Source organism: Corvus brachyrhynchos, unplaced genomic scaffold (assembly GCF_000691975.1).
Source record: "Corvus brachyrhynchos isolate BGI_N302 unplaced genomic scaffold, ASM69197v1 scaffold53, whole genome shotgun sequence".
NCBI classification, from domain to species: Eukaryota; Metazoa; Chordata; class Aves; order Passeriformes; family Corvidae; genus Corvus; species Corvus brachyrhynchos.
Genome location: NW_008237681.1, coordinates 3,115,453 through 3,138,426, shown reverse-complemented (window position 1 = coordinate 3,138,426; position 22,974 = coordinate 3,115,453). Strand labels below are relative to the sequence as shown.

General features: G+C 37.9%; 1 protein-coding gene across 9 annotated transcripts in view; it reads right to left on the bottom strand.

Annotated features, from left to right (window-relative positions):
- Window positions 1-22,974, bottom strand: part of THRB (thyroid hormone receptor beta) — a 157,140-nt gene that overhangs the window by 20,879 nt on the left and 113,287 nt on the right. The window contains exon 1 of one of the 9 annotated variants that reach the window (XM_017732117.1): window positions 15,971-16,512. The exons of 6 other annotated variants lie outside the window; for them this stretch is intronic. In XM_017732117.1, the coding sequence (XP_017587606.1) occupies window positions 15,971-16,418 (448 nt within the window). In that variant the 5' untranslated portion in view covers window positions 16,419-16,512. Of the gene's footprint in view, window positions 1-9,021; window positions 10,094-15,970; window positions 16,513-22,974 lie in introns of those variants that run through there. 2 more of the 9 variants (XM_008631983.2, XM_008631982.2) reach the window with 2 other exon arrangements.

The window sequence follows — 22,974 nt, the reverse complement described above, 5'->3', positions numbered from 1 at the left end:
TTTGAGTATCTCCCGGGATGGAGACTCCACAACCTTTTTGGGCAATCTGTGCAAGTGCTTTGCTCTGTCACCTTCAAAGTGAAAAGAAAATACAATTTTATTATTCTCAGAAGGAGTTCCCTTTATTTCGATTTGTGCTCATTGCCTTTTGTTCTGTCACTGGGAACTGAGAGGAGTCTGGCCCTGTCTTCTACAGTATGTACACACACTGATATGCCCCCTTGAGCCTTTTCTGCTCCAGGCTGAACAGTCCCAGCTTTCTCAGTTAGTCTTCATAGAAAGATGCTTCAGTTCATCATCTTTGTGGGCCTTTGCTGGGCTTGCTCCAGGATGTCTGTGACTTTCTTGTACTGGGGAGCTCAGAACTGAACCCAACACTGCAGATGTGTTTCACTAGAGCTGAACAGAAGGGAAGGATCACATCCCTCAAGCTGCTGGTGACGATTTTCCTAAAGCAGACCAGGATGCAATTTACCTCCATTGCTTCAAGGACACATTGCTGGCCCATATGCAACTTGCTGCCAACCAGGAACCCCCAAGAACTGGGATTCACCCTGCACTGCTGTGTTTATTATTTCTCCCCTAGTGCAGAATTTGGCCTTTCCCTTTAATGAAGTTCAAGAGATTCCTCTCATCCCATTTTTATAGCCTGTCTAGGTTGCTCTGAACGGCAGCACACCCATCTGGTGTTCCAGCCGCTCCTCCCGGTTTTGCATCAACTGCCAGCTGTCTGAGTGGAATTTATGAGTGCAGTGAAGGAGAGTCCTTTGGATGTGGCTGCCTGTAACACTACCCTTTGCCACTGGCTTGCTGAATCCATCTGTAGCACCACACGTGAGGCCAGACATGAAGCTTGCTGTCTTTATGCAGCCCTCACAGCAGCACGGGTTGGTACAGCTTGGGGATTTGGGACACCAGTCACTTGGAGGACAACCAGCAGCAAGACTCAGGGCAGCAGAAGGCTGTTGGAGAATGCTGCAAGAGGGGTGATCATCATGTTCACGCAACTAACATGTCAGAGGGTCTGCTTAGTAACAGACAGTTTAAATTAAAGTGCCTTCCTAAGGCTATGCTTCCAGATGCTCTCCAGAAAGGAAAGCCCGAATCAGAGACAAAACGCTTGAAGCTAACTGAACTTAAAATACTTAAACTTTATGGAGGCTGGTGAGCAAATCAGGAGAAAGCAAAGAAGGCAGAAAGTATTTGTATGGCCTAGTTTGAGTGTAATTATGAGAACCTCAAATTATAGAGAACATATATCCCTCTTCTCTAAAATGAGGAAGAAGTAGTACTTGGAAGCCATGCCTGGATATGGGCATCTCAGGTCTGCCAATATTCCTACTGACATCTGAAAGGGGAGTAGGGGAATGAGCTGAGATCTTAATGTTGTATCCAGCCAGTCTACAAGACACCAGACGACCAGATTTATGTTCAGGCTACGTTTCTCCATGATGAACAAGTTATGCTTGGATAGACTGTGGCCATGTGACATTGAGGGATGAGAGACAGCAGGGTTTCAACTCTAATTACATCACTGACTCCTAATAGACACTGTGCCAGTGGGGGATTAGCAGAGGCTATTATCTCCATCCTGCCCCCACTTTGCTCACACCTGCCATTGCACATGCAACACATACACAACATAGAGCTGATAGAATGGGCAGAAGATGCAGCAAAGGGATGCAGAATTTTCCCCTAAATTTCTCATAAAGATCAATGGCTTCTTGTTATTGCTGGTTACTACCATTCATGAAACACAGACTTTGCATAGCATAAAGTATGTCCTCTAAAATTCAGTATCCCTGGTTAGCTTCCTCAAGAATTGCTTCTGAATTAAATACCTTGATACTTCATTATTATACAAATTGGTTAGTGCTGCTCACGTAATGGCAACTTGTTCTACTGGAGGAGCAGGAGACCACTTGTCTAAATCGCTTCCTTGAATATATACAGTAGGTCATGCATATGACCACTGCTGTCCATCTCCTTCCTGGAGTTTCATGATTTTATCCAATATAGGAAACAGTTTCCAACCTTGCAGAAGACACAATCTCCTACAGGGACTCTTAGAGATTAAAAATGGCATCCTTACATGCAACCACATTCCCAATTTTCTTTCATCAGAAGCATTAAATGCCACGTACTTAAGCTACCTATATATTATGTTCAGTACTTCCACAGGATTGAGCCTATGTCACAAGGGAAGCACACACTTGGAACTCTTCTAGGGATTCAACAGGAAACAAGAATAGAAAAATCTTATCCCAAGAAATCATTGGCAACAAAAGTATGCAATACACATATCTTTTCTTTCTATTACAGTTTTCTATACTTGTAAGACTTCTTCCAAGAGCTAATGGGGTCAGAAAAAGCTAGCATGGGAAAACTGGACCTTCAGTATTATTTTTAAAAGATACAATTCTGACAAATATCACTGCAAAAGGAGTAAGTGGACTTACATTTAGTTCCGACAAACACTAATGTTCATTCTAAGTAATCTCTAATTTCCTGTATGACCTCTGTATAAATTCAATACAATTTCATTTGAAACACGTGCAGATAAACAGACTTAGTACATTTTCTCTGCTTCTCAGACTTAGAAACAGTATTAGCAGGAAGAAATTCAACACATTCTAAACATGGTACCAGCATGGAAGAAATGAATACTGCAGTGGAGATTCTTAGGGAAGTCATGGACAGCAGCAGAGTTGTGTGTTAGATGTTTTGAGGAAGGGGCAGAACAATAGACTTGTCTCACTCTTTGCATCATCATTAGTAACTTGTCTCTCATATCAACAAGTACTTTTGCTTCGTGTGTGTGTAATAAGACTGAGGCAAAACCAAAAGCTCCCATGTGGAAAAACAGATGCTGTCCGGACAGAGTAACCCAGGTGCTCTCTTACTACAGAAGAATGTCTGATAAATCTCATGGGAACATCAGGTAGGTTCCTATTTCAGGTACTCGTAATTTATCTTTTATTTCTTGGTCAAAACCTTTTAAGTAAATAGCTAAGAAGAACGGTTCGAGAGCAACACCAATCTCACTGAATAGTACAAAACCAGCCAATATTGTTCCTTGTTGTTTCAAGTCTCTGCTGTATTCAGCAACCTCATGGACTGTCATTTGTTGCATCCTGTATGATCCTGCAAGTTAATTATCTGTCAAGTATGACTTGACATTGTTTACCCGATGCCTACCTTGGATCTTTGTTTTGAGTGGAGAATAATAGTGAATGACCTTGATCTGCCATGTCTGCTGTTTCCCGTGTAGCCTAAAGTAACACCTTTGGTCCCCAGACTCCCACTTGCCAGTCTGCCTAATCTTACTGTCTCGGCAAGGCTAAGCACACAGAAGGACCAGTTGCCCCTCTCTGGAAGAATATGCCATATAATCCATTACAGCCAATCTTGAGAGCATTTTAAATCAAAACTGTAGCTTTGTAGAGGTATGGCAGGAAACAATTCCCTTCAACAGGAAAATGTAACAGGAAATGTATGTCTGCCCCAAGCAGCCATAAGGACAGAAGGAGATCTGCTAACCTATGCAGTCATCTGAGGTATTCCTTCATTAATACTGTATGCATGCACTCTTGAACTACCATTTGCAGGAATGATGCCTTAAAGCAGCATCTATGACCCTGCACAGTGTAACGGCCTGGAGAGACACAAATGAGACACTCAGTGGCTATTCCTCCATGCAACAAGGCAAAGAAAAACTATTTCAATTACAACAAACTCTGAAAAATTATAGTGTTTCTTTTTCCTCTGTACCAGGTACACATTAACAACAACAACAAAAAAAGCATATTTTGAGAAAAGTAAAGAACCAATTTCAGTTTTGTTAAAGTATCACTGCACATACTTTATATCTCCAGGTCTGTACAGATAATGTGATATTTGCCTAGGGAATTAATCCACACTTTAAAAACATTGTTGAACCAAACGGGATTTGACTACCAAACAGGGATATGAGTAACACTGATGCAAACAAATTACACCTGTCTACCAGATGTTCATTGTTAGCTTGTCCTAATCCACCACAGATTTATAGTTTGCAGGCAGAAAATACCATTTTTTGCTATTGCAGAAGGACACTTACATTTCAAGACTATTATTCAGTATTTTAATTTTCACTGTACACTGGCAAATTCATGTATTAAATATATTCCCTGAAATCTTTCTTTCCCCTGTCTGGTATGGTTTGCATGACTAGAGACCACTCACTAAAATGAGGAGTTAGAACTTACCAGTAAGCTGGTATTCACTTACCAGACGCTGCAGTATGAAAATGAAAAAGATGAAATTAATTATTACCTTGGGAATCCCTAACTGTATTAAAACTGAAATGTAAATTTGTACTGCTGTTCTACTGCTTTCATAGTCACCTTGAACTCTTTACAAATTATAAAAAATTACAAGGACCAGCCATACATCATCTTTGACATACTTGTGCAGAAAAATCTTAAATGGAGTGTTTGTTGGTGAAAGCATAGAGCCAAGAGAGAAAAAGCATACTCCATTCTTATTTGTGCTATTATCAACATTGATCTGAAAGCCTCGTCTGATACACTGATCCTTGTTTCCCACTTTCTTTAAATTACTCCCACTGAGAAAAATGCCTTCTTTCTCCTTCGAGCTTGGAAGCACTGAGAATGTTACTGAACAGATTCACACTTTTCTTGTTAGCTAACTGGCTTGCTCGTCCTCAATTTTGATCTTTGTTGACATTCTTTGATTTATGAAATTACAAAAATTTGGCAAAAGATTCTGCAAAGACCGAATCTGAAACATTTTATAGCCCCTTTTCTCTCAACAACTTTTCAGTGTATTAGCTCTGTTCCTTAGGCTGAGCCAGAAACCTTATCAACAACAGTGCTTTTGCAGAGAATGTGCTCAACACATTTTAGCCCAAACTGTGTTATCACTTAAACTTCTGCAATCAGTACTGGACCTCCAGCCATTACCAACTACAGGTACAAAACACACCACTTCAAGGGTCAGATCATGCCATTTCCCGACCCCTCAAATTATTGAAATGTTTTTAGAGACAGTATCTTAGTACCACAAGAGAGTTATTTATTTAGAAATGAAGCTTCACTGAACAAAGCAAAGTACAACTTACTTCACTTTCTCATCCTTCTTCTGGTTGTGGAAAGGTTACAGTAAAAGAGATGAAAACACATTATTTCCATCGACTTTTTATTATGAAAGAAACAAAACTCCAAATGCATAATGATTTATGCAATGGATTATGCAATTTTTCTTAGTGCTATTTCCTTAGATGGGTGGTCAAGAGCAAAATTAGTATTTTTCAGCCTTGAATAATCGTTAGCATACTGGGAGCTGCTCTGCTGCAAAGACCAGGATGACAAATTCTCAGTGTTTCTCTAAATTGATTATATCCACACACACTCCCTGCATTGATGAGATGACATTTTGGCATAAGCTTCATGTTACTTTTTCTTAGCTGTTTAGAAAGTTCCCTAATGCTTTCACACTGCTGAGAACTCAGTTTGGACTAATTCAGTTTGCATACTCTAGTACCCATACAGTACGTATTCGCAGCTGCACGTTAATCGCCTGACAAAACATAAAGGGAAATAATTATGGCAAATACAGTTATAAAAACAACAATAATAACAACTTTCAAGGCCCCGTTCTCCCACCATACCAAGGGACCTTCAAAAGATGGCATTTACCTCACCAGTATCTCACTGGTATCTGGGAAGCAAGGTGAACTGCAGGGACGAGGAGTCGGATCTGCTACAGCCTAAACTCAAGAATCCCCCCCCTGCAAACCCTTGGTTGGGGGGCAGCCTCTGCTTACTGCTCTCCGCCCCACAGAATCTGAAGTTAAAGCCTAACCTCACAGACACTTGTGGACATCCTTCATTAACCTTGTCCAGGAAATTACTGTGCAAAGGAAAGCGAAAGCCAGTTTTAACTTCGCAGACATCTCTCCTGTGTTGTCCGAATGTCCGAAACACTGTGCAGACACCAAGTGTGGGGAGACTGAGGTTTCTGGACTCCTGTACATATTTCTTTTGTACCTTCCTAGCTGCATTATCTCCTCCCTGTTGCTGGGTACACCTCCTCACAGCATAGATGGTGTGAGGAGATCCAGGGACATTTTTGCCTGTCTGCTCGGCCTTGGCACAAAGGCAGGGGGCCACAGGCTCCCCCAGAGCATCACCCATCCAGCATGCAGTGCTGCAAGCTCACCATGGCTGACAGCACTGTATGAGGGGGGAAATATTCCAGTTTAAGCTCTCTGGGATAAAACAGCACCTCGTTCTGACGACGATGAGCCCTGTTCTGCCTATCAGATTTCACAGAATTACGCAGAAAACAAAGTGTATCTGGCCGCCTGTTTCCTAGGGCAGGATCAGGTCTGAAAGGGCTTCCTTAATAAAACAGTAAGCTCTTGCACAAATGTTGTGCTGTCACCTTTTAACAGCATACACCAGAGCACAAAAGGTAATGGAGCAACAAGTAGATGCAAAGCTAAACCCACATCTCTACCTCTTGATTTTCTGGACTACAATTCTTTTCTTTAAAAGTTAATTCTTTCATCGGAATTTCTGACAGATAGTCAGGAAATAATAGTTTTTAATGTACTGTAATAACTGAAGCAGCTTTCTTATATTTAGAATAACTGGCTTTGCTTTATAAATGGTTTTTTTTCCCCCCTTAGTGATACATTGCTGGGGTCTTTTGTTCTTGTTTTTCGAGTTACTTTCTGAATTCTTTTGAAGTGACATAAAAATAGAGAAGTAATTAAATATGCTTTCATAAATTATAAGCTTTTCAGCATACAAAATGTTGATTTTTTTTTTTCTTCCCGGGGGAAAACAAGACTTTAACCATTTGGTAACTAGCAAGAATTCTGATAGGAAAAGAGTCCATGTGCTACTGTAAAGTACTATCTGATTTGAACAGCACATTATTAAGATTATGACAAATTTTAGACGCTAACAAAAATACCAACTGCAACAATCAAGAATCCTCATGAACACCTGTTTAGGGACTTAATTTTGTTTTAATGGGCTATTACCAAGGCTTCTCTAACAAACTCACTCGCTCCCCCAATCAATTCTGGATCAATACAGACACACATGCCCTGTGAAAAGCCTTCTGTTCTTAGGACAGGATTAAAAGATCTGTTAATTTTACAATAGCTTGCTTAAAAGATGGAAATTAAAAAAAAAAAAAGAAGAAAAGAGAAGATGCACATGTTCCATGCAGTTTAGATCTCTTCTGCTTATCAAACTCAACATTTGCATAGGTTTGACAGAAGGGAGGCCACTTTTTATTGATTATCACAGAAATAAGGCTCTAAAGAATCCCAGAACACATTGCTCAATCTCTGTGAATGATCAATTAAAATCCTGCTCGAGAGTCAGCTTCCACCAAAATTCACCGCCATTTCCTAGTGAAACTGAGGTGGTAGAAAACAAGGGCAGACAAGCAGTTTTTAAAAACAACTCTGTATTCTTTCAAACAAACAAGTACAAAAACTTTACACAGGGCAGGTGTCAGGTGTCTGAGTACTGAAATAACTTAAAGCTCTGATCTAGGTGTATCAATTATTATTTGTAACCTTTAACATTATGAAAATGCATTCCTTCGGTGACTTTGCAACAGCAAGTCTTTATTTCTTCTAAGTTAATCCTGAGATAAATTTTTTCTTTAACCAAAAATAGGAGATGGGAAAAGTCTGCAAAGGCTATGAATTCATTAATTAAAAGCCAACAGCAGATAAATAGCCTTAAAAAGCATTTAAAATGTTGCACAACACAAAAACATGCATTATCCACAAACACATTTAGCCTCCAATTTGATCATGTTTCTACAGCTTCCAAGAAGGATTTTAAAAATAATTTTCTTTATTATGAAATACGATATTGTTCACAGTATAAAATTAAGACATTTTTCTATCAATCATACAGATTTATTGCTTCAAGGGTTAATGAATATTTTTTGCCCAAAGGAAAATATTTCAGTTTTCCATGTAGTTAATAAAATTAAACAGTCTACTTTTCACTACAAAGATACTTCAAAAGTGGTAAATGGTGTTTTCTTTATCTCTCTGGTTACATCAGATTCATCTGGATTTTGGAAAACTGAATACAGAAAATCTGGTCTTATCACAACAGAACACTATTTTGGTATAACATACTGTTTATTTTTCTTCTTTAATAATTTAATGATTTTAAAGAAACACAGAGAATACTTTGTATGTGTCAGTTCAGCTGTCCGAGTTCAAAACAAACAACATCAAAAACATTTCCAAGTGTTTGTTGGTGTTTTGGGCTCTTTTTAAATCTCCTTTGCTTACTTGAAAGCAAAAGAATAAATTCTAAAAACTGGCAATGATTTAACCCTGAGGGACCAGACACTGCACATGTCTCACAAAAATATTGATTTGGATTTGCAATCTTTTGGATGCAAAGTCGTCTTTCTTGCATAGATATATTCTTGAATTTTCAGTCTTTTTTGCTCTGCATAATCAGAAACTCGTGGTTTTCACTTAAAACATAGTAATTCAAACACAATCATTTTCCCATACATATTTACAGTCTTATTTTCAAAATCTTTTGCCTGAGTTGCTGAGCAAACAGAGTTCACAGTTACTGAAAACAAGGACTTAGTTTGTATGTAACCAGAAACATAGCTTTAAGATGCAGAATATATAATGACGACATTTCAGAAGAGAAACTTTCTTATCGAGCTCACTGGTGAATAGCAAAGGAACTTAATAGCCCAGGAAAGCAGAAAAAAGCGCAATATATTTGCAAATGTCTCTTATAGATTAAGAAAAAGTGCTTGGAAATCCTCATCGCTCACCGAAAACCTTACAATCACCTAGCAACCTATGTTAGTGCTGCTTTCAATTTTGAACAGGCAGCCTTCACATTCAAAGATGCATCTGAACCAACTGATGCAACTGTAAGTTTAAAGCAAAACAAAAACAAAAACAGAGGTTATTTTTTTTTTGGTATTTAAATAAAATGCCCCTACCTTTCTTCTGAGAGTACGATGGCGACTGCACTTGAGAAAAAGTAGGTTTTTCTTCTGTGAAAAATTCAGGTTGGTTGTACTGATTCAGGGCCACGTCCATGTCAGAGTACTCGCTTTTAAACACGTTTCCAGGGTAACTACAGGTATAAGGCTGATTCACCGCCCAGGCCTGTTCCATATATATGTTGTTACTGTGCAGGACCTGAGCATCACAACTGCTGTAACCCTGATTATCTTCGATATATGTGCAATAATCAGTGGACTGCATATAGCAATTGCTACCAGCAGCTGGGTGCACTTCATATATTTCTTGCATACAGTAGTTCATTTTGTTAGCCTATCTCAGCTTCTACTTTACGTACACACACACATGCATACACATGCAGGCATGCATACACATGGATCGGGAGAGGAGCAATGAATATACACCAACAAAGTCAGCTGCAGAACAGCCCGTTTTACTTTGGATGTGCTAAAATCCTATTTATATCGGGATGGCTTGTGAACTCCCCTGCCAGTCAAACATATTGGGAAGCAGATTTATGACAGTCAAAGGTCTTAATCTGTGACTGTAAGTTAATTCCAAGGGAAGATGGCAGTCAGGTAGCAATGACCACCAGACAAAGAAGTGACATCCTGACAACCCTCCTGTTCCCCTGTCTGTCTGGAATAATCATTTTATAAACCATTTCCAGCCTTTTCCAATATGATTAGAAAATGATTACTAAGGCGAGGACACAGTTATGTCACTGTAGTTGTCAACTTAAGTGTGAAGAATTATAAAGACTGCTTAAGAACTCCCAGAGGGGATACACTGAAAATCCTAAAATCAATAATCCTGTTTTTCAGCATTAAACCATAGAAAATCCAATAGTACTGTGCTGATGACCCGAACAGTAGTCTAGTTTTACAAAATTTAGCAACTTAATCTGTCATCAGCTTTATTGATTTTGTTTTACAGAATTACATGCATGAATCTCCCCAGCCTTCCACATGCACACAATCCTCCCCACTGCCTGGTAATGCATTTACGGGAAAGCAGCTTTTCTAAACTTCAGTGATTTCAAGAAGTAATTTCTATTGAGTTCAACAGGTGGGAAACTTCAAAATAATATAATCAGCAAAAAGAACACTGCTTAAATATTATCAATAAGCTAATTGCTTTGCTATTCTGCTTTGTTATCTCTTCTGTTCCAGTAATGAAGTACTTTTAAAGAGCCTCTTTTTTGATAACAGAGCGAGAAAAGGAAGGTTTTTTGCTCATTTTGGCTCACCTGTGAACTATGAACATGTCAATGCGACTACAACAAAAACTGTATGATATCTTAATTGCTTAATGCACCCCAAACTTCAATATGGTTAATATACCTTCTTTAGTTAGCCATTCTTTTTTGATCTAAAACAATTTATTTTTAACTTATATTAGCTGCTATTTGGTTTTTTTACTAGGAAAAATGTGTTTTTTCCTTACAGAACAGCTAAGATACAGTAAAACTTGTGAAGCCAGTAACAAAATGATATTCCTTTCTAATATCTGTTCTAATTATTAGGGAGCTGAATTATTACTGATTTGATAATGAGAGCTTTCTTATTTCATTCATTTTAAACTAAAGGACTGCCAAAATTACTGTGTAACTTGGTCATTTTTCTTCTAGGATGTTAAGCATACATCCAACGATCTTAATGAACACACTATTAAATAGTCCTCAAAAGTTCAGTAGGTAAGAACTGGGCATGACATATACATATTTTTCCCTATCCGATATTGGTTAATATTTCAGACTAATAAAAGGAGCCAACAGAGAAATATTTTCCCTTCCAACAAACAACCGTAACTAACCTATTTAAATAAGCAGCATTGCCAGTTAATGTCTAATTAGTACCAAATTCAGGACAAGTCCTTCCAAGGATCAGAGAAGTTAAAATTCATGCTTGGAGCTTTCCCCCCCCTCTAACTATAAAAGAAGCATCTTTAACATGCATTTCTTATTAACTTGTTCATAAAATAATAGTACATTTGGTAAGTCAAACTGAACTCCATTGAGATTTGTGCTACTGAAGTCAATAAAATTGCCTCCAAAATGAACTTATTTTGCTAAAGCTCTAGAAAAACTAACATTTTATTTTGTTAAGAGCACTAACAGTTACTGAAATCCAACAAGTAAAACCCTAATGAACCCTCATTCATTTACCATTATCTAAGTCAACAAATACCATTGTAAAATACAGTGTGAAAAAGCACACAATAAAAGTTAATTTTCATTTCGGTTCAGGCCCATCATCTATACTTTACAAACACTGAGTTTGTGATAAAAAGCGTGTCTCGTGCAGGATCTGATTCTTCAATAATGGATGTTCGGCACTTCATAAAAAACGCTTGTGTTTCTTTCAAGAAATTCTGCAATAGTTGTTTACACAGAAACCCCCAAACCATTCCCACTGAGGTGACGGGTTGGTAATACCGTAGTGCATGTAACAGATATAGCTTGCTGAGCTTCCTTCTCCACACTCCCAATAAAATATTCCCAAGTACAGTACCTGGGTTGTTAGTTTACCACAAAAAGATCCCCTGTACCACCAACAGGAATTTATGCAGAGCTCCCACAGAGGTTAGGCTGTGTTTTACAGGTTAGCAGAGCACAATACCTAGATACTTTTACACCACTCAGAAAAGCTTTGGAGAACTAGGCTTTAAATTCTTCGTGGGAATATTTCCCATGTGGATTTGCTTTGCCAGCAAAGTCAAAATTCCCACGAATCTTTTCTTGTTTTTTCACCCTCTGATGGAATTTAGGTTTGTCACTGAAAAACTAAACAGAACTGAAACCTTGTGTAGACAGAGCTGTTCCAGCCAGGACAGCACCTGAGGAAATGGTATTTCAACATGGCACAGCCTGCAACTTACTTTCTGTTCCAAAATAAATCCCTCAAACATTTCTTGTTTTCTATTGCTATGTCAATAACGCTTAGAAATGTGTCACATGTACTATTTTTGTCAAGAGTTACTTTAATACTGCAAGGAAATTAAATTACATGAAACTGTGAAGGATGAGGAGAAAACAAAAAAATGAATGAAAGACTTTTCCATCAAACAAAAAAAAAAAAGATGAACACTGCCAAGAAATGTGGGTTCCTTACCTGTGATATGCTAGTATTATAGAGATTTATAGCACTGCAGATTGTTGTTCCCTTGGAAACAAATCAGTTTGAAGAACACTGCAAAGATTTTAAAAACTGAAATATTCCCAAAATATTTTCATTTTAATCTTTTAGGGTCCAATCCTGTAGGTTCATTTCATGTACTCCCTTGAATTAAATTGTCTGATACAAGACAGTCAGACAGTGTCTTTATCAAAAGTCTGAAAGTGGAGTAGAATAATATTAACAGTTTTTCTTTGTTTTGCATTCAAATTTGAATATTCGTGTCTTTACATCATGTCATGTTGAGCTTTCGTTGCCTCCAGCAATGTAATATCACATTTGGAATTTTATTAGTTCACAAGTGTCTGATTATGTGAACACATGGAAATTAATCACCATCAGAATAAACCCTTCAATTCAAGCAAACAGGCCAGTGATAAACCCAGAAATTTTTATACTGTAACAGCAGAGGATCCAAAGCTCGAACCTCTCACAGCCTGAGGTGTTAGTTCATTGCTCTGAAAAAGGCAGAAATTACTTGTTGAACATGGGCCTGGAATGCCCCAAAGGTTTTTATGTACTCACCCTGGTGTAAATTAGAAGTGTAGTGCAGTCAGTGATACTAACTGGACAGCCAGAAATCAGGCCTAGAATGCCTGAAAAGGGGAGTCTGCAGAAGAGACCACCTTACACTACACCATTCAGCTCTTCATTGACTCCTGTTTTACAAATTATGACTAAGACTTTCAATTACAAACAATGAAATACCCCCATTAAGATGCACTTCTGTTGTGACTTAGCTCAGTTACAAAACCCACCAAAATGAACCCACAGAAATGTTAAGGAAAGACAAAAATCCTGTGGATGATCCTCCGGAAGCTACAGCCCAAACAACAGAGGTCCCCGACACAGAAAAAAGAAATATCATTCAGTGCAATCCAATCTGCTGTGGCATATTACCTGCAAGAGTCCTATTCTCCTGACTTTTTCCAAACTGTGCATCCCTGGTCTAGAGTCCTGGGTATTGCAGTGCTGCAGATAGGGCCCCTGCACGCCGTTCTAAAAGATACTGTCGGTATGTGGGAGGTATTGCAGAGCATTCAAATCAGTCAGGGCAGAGTGCCACTTCTAAAGGACCAAATGGAAGGATCTTTTGTTGGTTGCTGTTCAGACTTCATGCATAAAGATGAATAAAAATCGGGTATTTGGTAAAAATTTTTGCACATTTAAACATGTAGTTGAGGGATTAAACATACCGTTCTGAACTCCTCACAGTTTTGCATGCCTGTATTATCAGCTCCTAGTTTTGTAATACAAAATTTTACATGTTACAAAATAACTGTTATATCTCCTATTTATAGATTTCATTGTTGCCTGAATTGTCTCAGCCACCTCTGATGGTTTTGGGGAAAAAGAAATTAGATCACTGCTTTTCTAAGCAAGCACAAATCTGCACTTTCAAATTTTGGGTCACATCCCAGACAGATCTTCTCATATCATAAGAAAAATATACTGAAAACTGTAACAGCTTTTGAGCAAAACTAATGTGGCTTTTACAACACACATGAGTTGACAAATACAGCTCAGTGCCCACACAATGAACTCTTTAATGTGTGTATTTGCACCACCTTATTCATTCACTTTACGCACTATGATCAAAGACTCAAAATGGTTCCTCAGAAGTATGACTATGCAAACTTACTGTTAGAGATTAAACTAAGAAAACCTCAAACATCGGAATCCAAAATAACAACAAGCTTTTGCAAGAAATCATAAGGTACAAAGGATTATGGAGTTCTAGTGCTGAAAAGTCACAACAGCATTTGACAATTCCTGGAGTAGGTCTCAGCGGAAAATAAGACACTAAAAAATCATCATTTTGTCTATGCTACATTTATTATAGCAGTTGAAAGGAAAAAAGCTAAATCTGACATAAAATAATGCCTTTCTGACATAAAATAATTTCTTTGGGTTTGCAACAGATGCAGAAAGATTCAAACTAGCTGCCTGCGGTACGAACCAGAGGAAAATCTTACTTAGACAACAGCACACCTCTTTTCTCCACATGTACCAAGCTAATAATTTCTCTAAAACTGCTCCTCTCACAAAACCCACTGTACCTCAGTTATGACATGACACTAAATTTGTCTGTGACTCATAAAATGCCAGTGTGATGTTCCTTTTATTGAAATACTTCAGACTCATTAGTCTGCTTGGATAACAAAGAATGTCATAGTTTATATTTAAACTTTCAGATTCACTACAATTCCAGTTATCCCTCAAAATATTTCCGACACCTTGAATAAATTTGGTTAAAAGAGAATGGAGCTTGCTCTTTCCTGATCAGGACTCCTCCAGGGCTTGTGCATGCTTTTTCTTGCACTATTCATGACACGGGTAGGTAGCACAGAGTCTCATCAACGCTTGTTGAAAGCACTTGCTCCTTGAGACGTCAGCCAACAAACGGGCTAACAAAACTCCTGAATAATGTTTGACAACTTTTAAGGCGGTCCCTAAACAAATATTACTAAAAGTAATTATAGACCTGTGACCCAGACAACCCAATTTGTTAAGCCTCCCCATATATCATAATTGGAAGACCCTGTTAGCGGACATCAGTTAATTACAGAGCTTATCTCTTGAGAAAGTAATGGCCAATACTTAAAATGTGTACCTTTTTTGAGTCATTCACTACCTCAACTTCACATGAAAACATCAAGGTAAGAAGTTTCATTTGTTCAAAAATAAAACCAAGCAGAAAGCAGGCTAATTTAGCTTGTCATAACATAATTAACAGGCTCCTGGATGGGACTGTCTGGGTTTGGTAGCCTCCTGACAGCCTTTAGTAAGACGTTAAAGCGATCAACACCTGACATCTGTTAGCAAAGAGGCATTCTGAGGTAAAGCACAACTAAATCTAAAGAAATCAGGTACTTAGACCAGTTTAACTTTTTCATGAGGTGATATCCTGCCTGACACTGTAATCTTTCTTCCTGGAGTGACGCAAGACTTAAGTAAAAGAAAACAACTTGTAATCCCCTCCCTCCCAATATACAGTAATTATTTTTTAGGCAAAGAGCAATGAAGAAGAATTTATCCAAGTTTATAAAGGAATAAGAATAACTTAGGCACTACATTTGTGCTAATACCTTAGCAACTGTGATTCTTAAAAGGAATTCCTTCAGTGTGAACAAAACAACCTGAGAGAAAATGGTTTATCCTCCTGACTAGTGAGGCAGAGAATATTCCTAACAAGAAGTCCCACTTGAGCTCGGTACCTGCACTTACTGAGGCTTTGGGTATGGTTAGTAATAAGAAAGAAGGCAAACAACACAGTCACAGGTGGGAGCTGAACACCCTGAAAGCAGAAAAGAATGCTTTCTTTTGTCTTTGCATTTTAATGTATCAAAGATATGCTTTATTAAAAAAGGCCAGGTTCAGAAAATATTTTTGATCAGCTTATAAACATCACAAAGAGAGAGACAAATACTTTTTAAAAGCCCTAAAGTAAGAAATATTATTTTGTATTAGGTATCACACAAAAACCCCCAGTAAGCACTCATCACATTGCCATAATGGCTCTTCACGAAGCTATTAAATTAAATAGAAGAGAAAACTAAAAACCACAATTACCACTGATGAAAAAAAAATTTAAAAAAGGTTGGTAGCAAGAAAACACCCCCACATAATAATGCTTTTACCAATGGCCAAACCCCTGACAGTAAACAAAGACATAACCTGGTTTTGCTTTGTTTTGTTTTTTTCTAAATGCAGCATTTGCTGTGTCCTGCATGATAACATTATTTACCTTTACACTTTTTTTCTTCTTTTTGGTATTCCTGGGCACTTGACATGATTTGAAAGTTTGCTTTTGTATGGCCTGGCTGTAAAATTGTACTAGTCCAAGATGAAGCATGTAGGCATTGCGAAAGCTGCTGTCCATTCTTCTGGATATCATAATTTTTGAAGTGTCTTTTCCTACAGAAACGATTTTCTGTTATGCCCACTAAATTCCATTTCTGATTTCTGTCAGGAAGGTGAATCAGTCTGTCCCACAACAGGAGGCCACGTCCTGGATGTTTGGCAAATATTGCAGGGCTACAAAATGTTGGCTTTGCCAAAATCTTGCTCAGGTGTGGAGTTTTGGAAAGCAAGTGGTTCCCCAGCTCTCCTGATGCTGTGGTATTCCCGTGCATCTCCACTGGACTGCACTGATATGATGCAGAACCTTTCAGCCATGCCCATTCAGCCACCATAGTTCCCCTTCGGTACAAGTAAATATAAAATTTTCCTGTCTGAGAATCCTGAAAAAGCAGGCAGATCTATGTGGACAGGCTAACACTAGATGTAACTTCCACAACATCACAACTGCAACATGGGCCCCAGGGCAAGTTACCACCGATTTATTGCCTTGCTCATATGATCATTTGAGGTCTTGTAGGTCGAGGCTGGTCGTGAACAATTGTCAGATACTTAAACACAAAACATCAAGGATTCAGCCTTGTTTGACTTTGCTCTTATCGTAGGCTGACCTGAGAGACACTCTGTTACCTAGGTATGACATTCTTATGTGGGCATGCTTAGCAGTTCCGCTTTTGCTACCTACTGCCTTTCTCTGCTTGTGGTCACAGTGGAGTATCAGAGATGCTAATTTTATCACAGGAGCACGGACACTTGGCTCTGGCGTGGATAATGAACAACACTAAAGCTGCATGATTTTATCTAACTGCTCATTACTTATTCTTTGGTATAGAAGAAACTGAGATACCACCAGCTGATAAATTTGCGAAACTAAATACAGCTCAGTTTCTATTTTTGGGCAGCAAAACTAAATTCCATAGAAATGACCCATCAACAATAATATTCTGTATTTAAAGAAATTATTTTATTTTATATTATATGTAACAAAATTCAAATACAAAATAGCTGTTTAACTTGTATAAAGAAAATAGCAAATTCCAGACATTTGATGACTGATACCCACAGTGATTTTAATCATAGTAAGATTCTGCTGCTCTAATCAACCTAAGAATTAATTTTATATACATTTCACCCAGTAAAATAACATATTAATAAGTAAGTGCACGCTAAGTCATTAACTTCCAGATAAAAATTATTCAAATTAACTTGGGATTTCAGTTACCAGATCTATCATAATATTGCTGTTTCTAAATCTTTTGTCTTAGGACTTCTCTTAAGTGGAAGTCTTAAGTTAGTACAGGACAAATTCAGGAAACTTAATCATGGTTAGTTTTAAATACTGTTATCCTATGTTAGTTCCTGTATGTACATACAGCTTTCCTCAATATGTTATTTAATTTTAGATGTAAACCCCTTTTTTCTGCTAGGAATACAAACTCACCTGACATTTGCAGCTACAAGTCCATTTCTTCTACTTGCTGTATCTCAGCTGGACATCAATAACATGAATTTGTGTGAGAAAGTACCTGGCATCACAGACTTCAACGTAAAGGGCAGGTAAGTTACCTACATAATTTGCCCTTACTTACTTACTTCTGACTTTAAAATCTGTTCTTAGTTCAGACTTGATTTCTTAGTAAAATTAAAAATGAATTCTAAATGCAGGTAATATGGCAAGAGAATATCACTTGTAGGAGAATAATCAGTTTAAAATAGAATAGTAAAAGTAACGCAGAAAATACTAGGCAATTGAAAAGAAAGAACAGAATATACATTTTTTTTAGTAACTTGAACACTTTGATATTTTCTTGACTTCATAAATTTAAGCTCAGAGGGAGAAATAGGATTTTTCTGATACGACCCTCTGGGAGCTGAGAACTTCCTTCTAAAGTCTGAACTTAGGCACTTCATTTTCTGTGGCAGAAAGAGGAACTGTGCATTACAACCCACCCTTCCTCTAGACTTTGCATAACCTCAAACAGTGTTCCTAGCTCAGTACAAGGCTACTCTACCTTGAGTTCCTTCACACCCAAAATATCTCCCTGCATGGATGATCCTGCATCTTCACAAAATGCGAGAGTCAGGCATGAGCAATACATATATTAAAAACACAGGCATTTCTATAACACCCTCATAAACAGATCCATGCTTTGTCAGCTCCTTGAGCAGGCCAATGATGCCACACAATTCTTGACCTTGTTTAGAATGTCAGTTATCTTCTCAGTTACTCAGGTCTTGCTATTAGTCCTCAAGATCAGCGATTCATAATCCAGGCTGTTCAATCTCATTAAGCAAAAATTTCTCTATCTTTTCCACAAATTTATCTTTGATATCAAAGACCATCTTTGCTGTCTTTTAGCCTATGAGGATTTGTGTTACCTTTGATTTTAATTAAAACCCACACATTCATGACTATAGTAAAAATTCTGTTCCCCAAGGATTCAGAGAGGGTTTCACACAAGGCTTATAGATTTTTAACTTTAACAAGGGACTCCAAAACCCTTCATAACTTAAAAAATAAAATCAAAACATATTTTCCAATTTCTGTGTTTGCAAAGCATCTGTGGCACTTTGAAATATGATTATAGACACATTTAAACTATGAAGAGAAATTGATTCTGTTACAATTTCCATCATTTGCAATTTATCCAGGCAGAGTTTACCAAGGCTAGCCAAACATCAAGAAGCTATATCCTATCTTTTCCTTTTAGTTCCCTCTGAGATTTGTCTCACTATTTTGTCTGCCACGTTAGCTACAGTTCATTTAACTTCACAAGTTTCCACTCTATCTCAAAAATTCTTCTCAGTCACCAGGGACATTTCACATTCAAGTTTTGCTAGACAAAGATTAAGTTGTAAGGAACTACCACTGAGGGATCTTATATTTTGTCTCCTTTTCTCGTACTTCATATACTGTGGCACAGTGGATGTTTACATCTTAAATTACCATTCATCTTATTATAATGTTAAATTAGTTTCATGAGAGGACTACATTATTTATTCTACTCCATTGGTTTTATCATATCCTGCGTGAATTTCTCAAAGGCTTTTTTTATTTTTTTTCCTCCTCTTCTTTTTTTTTTTTTAAACAAAAAACAGTTGAAATCTCCTGCATCTGCTCTTGGTCTTGTCAACCCAAAATCTTTGATAAAGGGTAATAATGTAATTTTGTCTGCGCTCCTTATTTGTAGGAGAAGCATCTCTCTCTCCATCTAGCTACTGTTCAAAAGGCTATAATCACGGCAGAAAGCCGTACAGCCTACTGGGATGAACCACGACTAAAACCACAGGCCCTGTTTTGTAGTTAAGGAAGACTAATAAGCAGGGCTGGAGCTCTTCTCATCAAGGAATCATCAGGCAATTTCAAAATGCACATTGTAGCAATAAGTGGCATCCTAGCACTCAACAGGTCAAAGACTTCCTCAAATTCCCATCAGAGGGTCTTTAAAGGGAAGTTTGTTTTACAGAAGCAGAAAAGTTTCAGCAGATGAACTGCCCATTGAGCTTAACTAAAAGGATAGGCAAGGGGAATCCCTCAGAATTCTTTTATTACAGGCCAAAGCAAAGACTCCATAATGAGTGATTGTAAAGGTTGGCCTGCTCTCAAACATGCAGTGTTATCTAAACGTCTGTATATAAAGGACTACAAAAAAAAAAGGAACAATTCATTTGTTTTCATCTCAGTTATGCACTTTTTTCCCCCGATTCTCTACTAGCATCTGCCAACAGTGGTCAAAGAAGCGATACACAAAAAAGTCTCCCTTTTTTAGTACAACTCAAGTGAAGAGAGTCATTAAGTTGTTTCTTCCAGAAAGATGGGAGGTGGTAGCCAGCCAGCCAGCCAGAAGGACAGTGTTTCCTGCTGGAATGAGCTGTGTACCAACCCTGAACTTTGATCCCGACAAAAACTGAGTGCACAAAATAGGACCAAAAACTACACTGAAAGAGTGCCTGTCCCCCATGCTCACAGTAACCTTAGAGGCACTGCATTAAATTCCCCCTGCTGAGCCCTGAGAACTGCACTAATTTTCCTTGCTTGGAATCTGCCCAATCAAGGCTGGATTTGCATTACTCTTATTACTATTACTGCTTTATACCACAGTAGCTCCAGCTGACAGCTAGATCCATTGGTGATAAAAGCTGCTGTGACCACACAGGCAATCAGTCCCTGTTCCTCAGAGACTGACTACACTGCTCACACTTTTTGGGGGAGTGCAAACATTTATTTTTCACCCCCAGCAACAGGCTGTCACTTAGGCAAAAGGTAAATTAACAGTTCTGAGATGTCAGAGGATTGCTCTTTTCCCAGTTACAAAGACACCTCCTCTAACAACAAAAAGTTATTTTACATTCCAAAACTGCTCACAGCAGGATTCCTACAGAAAATTCTCTCTATACCGTATTTCAATTTGCAGCTGATCAAAATAGTAGCAAGTAGGAGAACAACTTAGAGAACTCTGAATTGTCATTAACTTACTCGATTGCAAAACTTACATAATAAAGTTTTGCCTTTTTGGATATTTGAGGTTTACTGAAAACAGAGCAGCAAAGACAACAGCACTTCACTGGTTTGTTTTTTTTGTTTTGCCACTGAAGTATGCAAGCATGTAAGGACACTGAAGTGGGCTGGCTTCAGAGAGATCGACTAAGGCAAACATAATCAGGATTAGGACTGAGGGTGCACAGTAGGTTGATGAAGCAGCCTAGCTTTGTATAGACGCAGTCCAGTAACACTAGACGATTTTTACTTGATGACTTGAGAGAAAAAAAGAAAAAAGCAACAATTAAAAAAAGCTACAATTAAAAGATATGTCCCCAGTAAATTTAACACCTGATTCATACTTTGTTCAAGCATTTTAAATCACACAAAGTAACTATAAGTAAAAGCATGTAAAATTTTCATGTGTGGTTCTGCTGGGGAAGACAAAACCATCTGTGCCAGACAAGCCTAAGGTTTCATTTCTTCTCATTAATCTTGCTGTCAGTTCACAGCATTCTATTTTCTCTGATTAATTTTCTTCTTCTCTTCTCCTCCTCTTTTCTCTCCCATCCTTCCATTTTCTCCCAAAAAACACCATAGCATCTTCTCCTTATGCTGCTTTATAAAAGAGGGAAACACTTCACAACTGAGTTTCTCAACTTTTAAACTAGGTTCACATGATCATTGAATAAGCAGAAGGATGGAGCCCAGCTCACACAGAGTAGCCAGACTCTTCTTAAACATGCAAATTCTGCCTTTGTAAATGTGCTAAATAAAACCTTTGAGAACATGTGATTCCTTTCCTGAATTTTTAAAACATAAAAATTACATTGCCTATAAGAAAAAAATTGTAGACTGAAAGGAACTGTAGCAGGTAGAACCAGCGATGTCTACTGGAACCATTAGGTGGTTTTCAATATTTCAGAAACACATGCATATGGCTATGCTTGTGGAAGTATACAGACAGGGTTATTTAATCCAGGACTGTTGTCCTGCTACTTGCTTTAGCAGTGGCAGTATTATAAAATCTTTAAATATTACATTTTAAAATATGGATTTCAAGATAAATTAAATTTCAATATTTCCAATCTTTTGGACAAGTATTAAATCACCATGAAAGAAGAGCGCACAGATAATTACAATAAACTTTTTAAACAGTTTCTAATGTGTAAGAAAAGGCAGTATTAGGAAACTTGTAATAAACAGTGTAATAGCTTTATCCTTGTTCTTGATATATCTTAATGAGCTTCTTCTCTGAATCAGTGCAATCACTTTTTAAAAACGCACTAAATTTCTACTAACTGTTAAAGTAATACTACACATATACTTATCAAGAGCTGGGCTTGACATTATGCTCAAATTCTTAAACATGAGAAAAAATTAATCAGAGAAAGAGAATATCCAGAAGAACATGACAGTTCATCTGTAAGTTAACCAGAGGTGGGTTCTGAGCACAGAGAAGTAAATGGATCATGGTTCAGGGTTTTGGTATGTAAAGAGCTCTCTGAAAACCTGCCCTTTGAGAAATGAACAGGAATTGTGTAGGCCTATATGGGATCTTCTAGCAGCTGCAGATAAAACAAACCTACCAAAAGAAATTAATGAGCAAAGCTATAGAGGGAAAAGCAGTAAAATACCAGGGCACACAATGGAACTAGAACAGTGGTGCTAACCACTACAGCCACATAGATGCTAAATGCATTCTTCCCTCTCATAGTTCTGTACAACACATGGGAGGGAGTTTTTCTGAGAAGAAGCTATACCTGAGCACAGCAGTTCTGTTCAAACCACAGGGCTCACCCGGCTGCTGTTCTCTAACAGGAGTCATAAGTGGATACTCAGGGAAGAGTAAGAACAAAGCAAGCACATATGAGAGTTCCCACCTAGAGTCTCCCAATCGCCAGCTACTTGTCAGCCCAAGGGACTGCCTGAGCCCTTGTGGCCTTTCTAAAATGTAGCAATACTCAATGGATCTCTCTTTGAAATATACCCCAGTCTACTCTTGAGTACATTTCTTGTATTCACAAACCCCTCTGGCAAGGAATCCCAGTGTCTGTCTTTTTATGTGTAGAATCACCTCCCTTTGTTTGTTATAAAGCAAGATTGATTTAATGCCCAACAGACAGCAATCCACCTCTCCAGAGCTCATTTTGCAGACTACTGTTTGTGTGAATACGGGAATGTTAATGGATATTTACTCTCTTCATGTTGTGTTAGATAATTCCTGTAATGCCTGGGAACTCACTAAAATAAAAGTGAGAAGACAAAACACCATTTTCAGAACACAGCTCAAAATACATAAAATAGATCATTAAAAACAAGTAAGTTACAGTGAAACCATTTAGGAAATCACTCAAATCACTTCCACAAATCACTTCAGATCACCGTCACCTTTTTCTAAAATCCGGATT